The 7814-nt window shown below is 54.4% G+C and overlaps 1 protein-coding gene across 1 annotated transcript in view; it reads right to left on the bottom strand.

The window, feature by feature from the left end:
* Nucleotides 1–5: 5 nt before the first annotated feature.
* Nucleotides 6–7814, bottom strand: part of CCM2 (cerebral cavernous malformation 2) — a 9226-nt gene continuing 1417 nt past the window's right edge. Inside the window, exons 2-10 of the mRNA XM_010086991.1 lie at nt 7087–7260; nt 6781–6864; nt 6408–6591; nt 5360–5496; nt 4164–4299; nt 3363–3420; nt 2438–2576; nt 1794–1932; nt 6–296 (exon numbers count right to left, since the gene is read on the bottom strand). Of these exons, the coding sequence (XP_010085293.1) occupies nt 16–296; nt 1794–1932; nt 2438–2576; nt 3363–3420; nt 4164–4299; nt 5360–5496; nt 6408–6591; nt 6781–6864; nt 7087–7260 (1332 nt within the window). The 3' untranslated portion in view covers nt 6–15. The remainder of the gene's footprint in view (nt 297–1793; nt 1933–2437; nt 2577–3362; nt 3421–4163; nt 4300–5359; nt 5497–6407; nt 6592–6780; nt 6865–7086; nt 7261–7814) is intronic.

Below are 7814 nucleotides of genomic sequence, written 5' to 3'. Positions count from 1 at the left end.
CGCCCCGGCTTGCTCTCAGGAGGAGTCACGGTCCATGCTGCACCCCAGGGCTTCGATGTCGTTGCTGATGTGCGAGATCATCCGGTCCCACTCGTCCTCCTCCGAAGGGACAGACTGGTCGTCCGAGCTGCCGGCGGCGCCGTTGCCGTTGGTGGTGGAGTTGGAGGTGGTGCTCAGAGTCCGCCGGTACCTCCCGAAACTGTCAGTGATGATGCCGCGGCCGTCCTTCACCCCGATGGTCTCCAGGAAGTTCTCAAAGTGTTGGCTGTCCTTCTCAGGGATGAAGGGGCGAAGGCCTGGAGCAGGGAAGAAAACACAAGGAGGAAAGCGTTAGTATCATCCAGGACAGATTTCGACCTGGATTTTCTCAGCTGCCTGAAATTCCCTGGGGCTTCTGCACCTTCCAGAGGAGCCCAGCCACCAAGGCTGGCTGCAGTGTCACTCCCCAGCTCCCCAAAACGCTGGAGGAGCCCATCTTGGGGAGACAGGGACCACTGGAGCCTCCAGCTTGCATCCAAACCTCATCTTCTACCCCTGAGACCTGCAGCCGCTGCCCACTGAGGCCAAAATCCTGCCCAAGCGGGATTTTCCGAGCTCGAAAGGATCATTTTCTAATTCCTCAGCGGAACATATTGCTCAGCTTTACCCAGCTTACTGCCGTACCCGAGGGAGCACGGGCAGGGCAGCTGCAGGAACATCTGTCCCTGTCTCCCTCTGTGTGTCCTGCCCAGGGACCAGCATTCCCATGGGGCCAGACAGGTGCTGTCACCCCCTGCGATGCAGAGAGGGGCAGCAGGAGGAGGGTGAGGCATGCTGCTAATTATTCTTTGAGGTTTTTTAAGTAACTAATTTGTTTTTCTTTGTAATTAAGAGGTGGGTTGAGAGTTCTCAAGAGCCAGGGTTTAAGCTCAGGATATTTAAATGGCTTTTTGTCCAGATGGGCCCATCCTGCTCCAGATGCAATCACAGAGCTGCTGCCATGCTGAGCATCACCCTGCTCCCTCCATGGTGTGTGTCCTTACTGGCAAAAACATCAGTCCCAGCTTTAGGGCCCAGTCACTACTCAAACCACTCAGAAGAAAACTCTGGATGCTCAAAAACTTGAATGAAAAACCTTGAGAGGAGGTTTCCAGCACAGTCAGAGCCTGGGCAGAAGGGCTGCTGCTCCTCCCCTCACCGTCTCACACCATCCGCCCTTGGCAAACCCCAGGGGACAGGATGGTGCTCAGCCCAGCTCTGTCCGAGGGACCATGGCACTGGTGCAACTGGGAAAACCAAGCTGGATCTGCGTTTTGGTGACATGCAGACACTATAAAGTCAACCTCCCAGCACAGGGACCTCGCCCTTGCACTGGCTTTGGTATCGGTGACGTTAAAAGTGAGATGGCTGCATGCACCCCCTCTCCCTGCAGCACACCAGCACCTTCAGCAGATCTGCCTTTAAACACCTGGCATCACTTTTCAGTCCTGCGAGGCAGCTGTTTCGGTCCCTGCACTGTCTCAAAGCCCCCCAGGACTGGCACGCAGGGCACTGGCCCTACACATTGTCACGAATCCAGCTGCCCTCAGGAAAGAGGATTCTCCAAAGGAGGAAGGGATTGAGATGTCGCTCCTTGTTTGGTGACACCCCAATGAATCTCTGTGCCACCCACATCCACCCCTCGACCCCCTTGCCTCCCCTCAGGCTGCCCAGTGGAAGGGCTGTGCAGCAGAAATCAGCACTGGGCACATCATGAGGGCTTGGGAGCAGACCCAGGGCCAGCTGTCACCCTCAGGTCGGTCGCTGACACTCACCCAAGAGCAGGAACTTTCTGCTGTCCCCGTAGAGCTGCTTCAGGTTGATGCAGAACTCATGGATTGATGCCCCGTTGCGATACTCATGCAGGAGCATCGCAAACTGCTGGATCTCTTGGGAAGAGAGCTTTGTTCGGAGCTGCAGACAAGAAGCAGACCGCAAACGTCACTGACGATTATTTTTTTAGGAGGAAGAGACGATGGGAAGCCTGGGAATGGTATCCACCACCTTCAGTGCTATTTAAAAAGAGCTGCAGTAACAAACCAGCTCAACCCTGTGGAAAAGCAGGACAGGCTGCTGCCTGGCAGCTTTCAAAGGGGGACAAACCAGGGACTGTGACTCACAAAGTGACAGACCTGCCGTGCCATGGATGGTGTGACATGCCCTAACACGCCGAGAGAGAACAAGGGGGTGAGGATGGTCCTGTGGGAGGAGGATGTGAGCCCATGTTTGGGTCCCGTGAAGCCTCCAAGCACAATTTGGATGGGGGGAAAAAAAAAAAAAAAAGAGGAGGATGGGATGTTCCTACACCAGCATGGGCTCAGGTTCTACACACACAGGTGACAATTCCAGATCCCAAGAGCACTCAAAACACCCTGAAGAAAACCCCTCCACCCTGTCCTGCCACCCCCGTGGACCCTACCGTCATCATGTAGTCCTGGAGCAGCTCCGTGGCCGTGGTGCTCAGCTCGCTCTCGCTGACCGTCTTAATGTGTGGAGACTGTTGTGTGGAGAAGGAAGAGGGCGAGTTGTCACCTGCGTCCAAGGTTTCTGGAAAGGAACTGAAACGCAAGCAGAGCATGAGTTCTCCGGAGCTGCTCGGGCACCTTCTGCATCGCTGTCGCTGGTGGTCACGGTGTAGGAGAGCGGGGAGGCACGTGGTGACGTGCTCTCTGCAATGAGGCTGGCAGCCTTGGCTCCTGGGAGTGTCCGAAGGCTCCCACAGCACAGGAGTTGAACCGTGTTGATTTAGTGACCTGCTGAAAATGGAGCCCTATGTGGGGCAAATATCCCCTCCAACTGCCTTCTCAGTTTGGAACAGTGCGGGGAGAAAGTCTCAAATCCCCTTATTTTGGCATTAAATTTGAAATGTTCAAACACAATGAGCCAATTTGAAACAAGGGGTTTGATGTGCCAGGTTTTCACCCCACAAATGCTGTCATCACTTTCAGCAGTCACCGATTCAGGAGGGAAAATAATTTCTAAAATAAAAGGGTTTTGGGGAAAACGTTTGTGGCCACTCCAGCTGGACTTCACCACAGCAAAGCAGCTGGGCGAGTGTCGCATCCCCGCTTTGCTGACGTAGGGGACTGTGCATACACTGCATACGTGACCTTCTCCGGCCACCCGCGGCGGCAGAACAATCCAGCCACGGGTGCTGCAGAGGCAGGGACCGCAGCATCGCACCCAGACAGTAAAACACCGTCCGATGTTTCAGCCAGACTGAGCAGCAGCTTTGCAATGTGCAGAGCGCAGCAGTTCCTGCTCCGGGGGTTTTAAACCTGGCAGCGAGGCTGCACTAATACACCCGAGTGCTGAGCGAGCGCAGCACTCCCCGGTTCACTTACAAAGTGCTTGCTTCCATTTCGTAAGATTCCTTCACATCCACTTTTGTAGAAGAGTCGTCTGCAAGGAAAAACATTTGAGACATGGAGGTTGAGAGGCAGAAATTTGGTGTTTTTCCTGCCCATGAACATCTACACAAACACACTGATGTCTGGCTCGACATGGATACAGACAGACTGGATACAGACAGACTCAGCAGAGATGCAGAACCACAGAGGGATTGTGTTACTGAGTGTCTGAATAGAGAGGCAAAGGGTAAAAGGGACAAGGACGATGGCTGATGTCCCGCAGCCCAGCTGGGGAAGCTCAGAGGAGGCCATGGAGATGGTCTGAGGCTGGAGCAGCTCCCGTGCGAGGGCAGGCTGAGAGAGTTGGGGGTGTGCAGCCTGGAGGAGAGAAGGCTCCGGGGAGACCTTCCAGCACCTTCCAGTGCTGAAAGGGGGCTGCAGGAGAGATGGGGGGGCTCTGGATCAGGGGGGAGGGACAGGACAAGGAGGAACGGGTTGATGCTGAAAGAGGGGAGATTGAGATGAGATATTGGGATGAAATGTTTTCCTGTGCGGCAGGTGAGGCAGTGGCCCAGGTTGCCCAGAGAAGCTGTGGATGCCCCATCCCTGGAGGGGTTCAAGGCCAGGCTGGATGAGGCTTTGGGCAACCTGGGCTAGTGGGAGGTGTCCCTGCCCATGGCAGGGGGTGGGACTCAATGATCTGTAATGTTCCTTCCAACCCAAACCATTCTGTGACTCTCTGACCCTCAGACGGGCCCGGTGAGAACGACGCAAACAGGGGGAGCACGGGCTTACCGCTGTGTAAGGACATGTGCCGCGTCGGCGTGGACGCCCCATCGAATATTGCTCTGTCCAAGAAGTCTATCGTGGACTCCGTGTAAACAATCTGGAAGACTTGGCTGAGAAGTGAGCACAGCTCCTCGGCGGTCACCTGGGGAGGGAGCAAAGCAGGGCTGGGGGAAGGCAGAAGACACCACGGTGGCCTTTCTTTTTGGCTCCCTACGGTGGGCACGCCGCACGGGACAGCAGTGTGGTGTATTGTGAGGGTGTTGTCCTCCCAGCAAGGATGGGGAACCCACTCATCCAAGATCCAGGACACTGCCCAACCCGCAGAGCTGGAGATGAAAAGCCTCGAATCTCGTTAGCTCCCTCCTGCTGTCCCCTGGGCTTCTCCTTGGTGCTACAGGAGACAAACTCACAAGATATCTCACCCCTCATCGCCTTCCCTGCTGCTGGAGAAGCATCCAAGCCCTCTTCAGCCAGGCAGAGCCAGGCCAGAGGAGATCGGATGCTCTGTCATCAACTCACAGCTATTAATTAGCACCCAGCTTTCATGCCGATGCTCTGTCCTACTCCTCTGTTCAGCTCCCTGGGATTTTGGCTCTATAACCTACATCCCAAATAGCTACAAGCACCCTGGAGAGTTTTAGAGCTGAAAAAAAGCCGAGCAGAACTCCACCCAGGGGGAAAAGGGTTCCTGCTGCAGAAGTTGGAGAACACGGGCTGAGATCAGAATCTCTGGATCCAGACACCAGATGAAACGAAATTTCCAGGTCAGCATCAGAAAAACGCCCTGGTCAGCAAAATCCTGCTGTGGGAAAGACACAGTTGTCTTCATGGATTTGCTGCTGCTGGAGAAAGCTCTGAGCACCACCACCAAGGGACAACCCTCTCCAGATACCCTCTCGTGTCTGAACCAGGTCCTAGAGCTTCAGCAGCGACCAAGTTTCCTCCTCCACAAAGCCCAACCCACATCCTAGAGTCTTAAAACTGGGCCTCAGTGTGTCACACATCTGGGGGACGTTGGGCAAGAGCAGGATGAGGCCACCCTGGGGCTTGTGGCTCTCCACCATCAACCCAAGAGGTTGTCACCACCCTGGTGTAAGAGCCAGGAAACCTCCCAGTGATCCCAGTCCCAGCGTCACCACAGGGTGACTCTGGAGGCAACCCCAGCATGGGACAGAGTTGTAATCAAGTGGTTTAAGTCTTACTTTGTTCTCTGTAGCCAGGACCACCAAGCAGCAAGCTTCAACGGGAACCACGCCGCTCTCAGACAGCGAGCCCGAAGTCAGGGCTTTGGAGCTCTCGGCACAGAGACTCTGGCTCGGGGAGATCCCAGGGTCCTGAGCTGAGAAAGAGAGAAGTCGTGATGGAAAAGTGGAGTCACCATCCCCAGGGGTATTTAAAAGACGCGTAGATGTGGCCCTTAGGTTTAATGGTGGGCTGGGCAGTGTTGGGTTAACGGTTGGACTCGATGATCTTAAAGGTCTTTTCCAACCTCGGTGAATCTATTAAAGTCTCTGAATGAAACGCCTGTAATTTAGAGCTGGTTTCTGACAACTCTGTAAATCGTCACCTTCATTTCCACAGCTTAGGCACCCTCAGAAATCCATCGGCAGACTTACAGCCACCTAAGTCACTTACTCTCCAGATTGTCTTTTGCTGTCAGGAGGTTTATAATCCGATAAGTCTCTGCCATTACATCCTCTAAGTAGCTCAGCCTTCCCCAAACACTCCATCCCCAAGCCACACAAGTTCCACACACGCAGAGCTGCTGGCGACCGATGTGAGCCCCTCTCCGGTGATTACAAGGAGCAAGGCGTGTCAGAAGTGACAGGTATCACCCCAGTTATTCAACACGGGCATTTAGACACCCAACATCAGGATGAAATCCTCCCAGCAACCTGCACAAGGGTTGGGAAGGGCAGGGCAGGTCCCACACACATGGACACCAGGCTGGAGGAGCTGCCTCCACCTCCTCTCCTTGCTTGTCCTCCTTGCAGACACCCATGGAGGCACACACCCATGGCAGTGGGCTGGAACTCGATGATCTTTAAAGATCCCTTCCAGCCCAAACCATTCTAGGATTCTACAAAGGACACCAATTATTTTGGTCTGTTCTCACCCAGCACCGCCTTTGTCCTGTTCCTGCTCAGGCCGGCTGCCGTCCTACACGAGGGCAACACTGGCTGCCGTGGGGCTCTGCCCCACAACCCCAAAACACGAGGCTACAGCCCGCGCGTGCTGGCCACAACCTACCTGTTTTCAGCACGACCAGGTGAGAGGAGTCATCGCGGATGTAGGAAACGGAGGCGATGTCATGGATGGGGACCCTGAGGATGAGATCTTCGCCGTCCCTCCACACCAGCTTGATGTTATAGGCGGAGAGGCTGATGACAGCATCGTGTTCTTGGGTCAGCTGCCCCGGGAGCTGGTGAGCTCTCTAAAATAAATGTATTTCCATTGATTTCTTGAACTGTTTCCCCTTTGGTAATGGTCTACCAAGGGGCTTCCCTCCCATGGGATGGAGGAGACCCAGCCCCAGCCCCAAGGAAGTTCCGCAAGTCTTATTTTCCACGCTGGACGTTAGAGACTACACAGAGCGGGTGATTCCACCAGGCTGAGTGCTCACCTTTGCGTTATCGATCAAATGCAGGATTTCCGTGCGGCTGGAGGGATTCAGGTACCCTGGGATGGAGGTGAGCTGCCCTAAATACTGGAAAAGAAGAAGCAAACCATTACCACGCCACGCACACGCTAAGCACACCCCAAACATGCCAGCTACGGTACGACAGACACCATCAACCCAGCACAAAGGGCTGCTGTCCCCCAAGCCCCTATTTAGAAGCTGCTAAATACATCTGGAAGGTTTCTCCTGGCTTTAAGTTATGTGACCACTCTGTATGGTTATATCTGAGCCCCAGACAGGCAGACTCACCTTCACTTCCTTCTCGATGTAGTCGTTGAGCAGCACGTCGGGTTCGACGCGGTCGGGCAGTGCCACCACCACCGTATGCAGCGGCCGTCGCTCCGTCACCTTCTCCTGGGCTTTTTTATCCCGACCTTTTTCGCCCTTCAGGAAGACTCGTTTGAAAGGAGAAACTATTCCAGGCTGCGGAGAGAAAGGGAAATGTGGGGGTTAAGGATGAGAGAGGGAATTTCTGAATTGAATTAGGGGGGAAACCGGCAGCACCTACTGCCCACCGCTCCTCCAGCCCAGACAACCATCACAGCCTGGTTCTCCCAGCCCCAACCACCCCGCAGACAGGCTGGTTTTAGAGTCACAAATCCACAAGTGTGTGATCTTCAATGGAAAACCCATTTCTTGCAACACATCGCAAAAAACACCAGTGCTGATAAGCCCCCGCTACCACAATGGGATGTTTTTCCCCCAAAGTCATGCTGTCCAACCTTTCAGTTCAGAAAAAAAAAGAAAAATTCAGATTAAGAGCTGTAAGAGCGAGTGAGACATGGCCACGCATAAAACCAGCGGGCTCCCTCCTCGCCTCGGTGCAGTTTTGTATTTCACCCAATAAAAAGCAGCTCGACGAAGGATTGGGAAAGGCAGAGATGCTGCCAAGGTCTGGGGTCTCAGGGGAGACCCACAAATGGGAGTACGCGACCCAGAAGATGGTCTCTGGGTTTGGAAAAGTATCGGAGCCAACA

The sequence above is a fragment of the Pterocles gutturalis genome, unplaced genomic scaffold (genome assembly GCF_000699245.1).
Source record: "Pterocles gutturalis isolate BGI_N339 unplaced genomic scaffold, ASM69924v1 scaffold36486, whole genome shotgun sequence".
In the NCBI taxonomy this organism is placed as follows: Eukaryota; Metazoa; Chordata; class Aves; order Pterocliformes; family Pteroclidae; genus Pterocles; species Pterocles gutturalis.
This window is presented reverse-complemented; position numbering and strand designations above follow the sequence as displayed.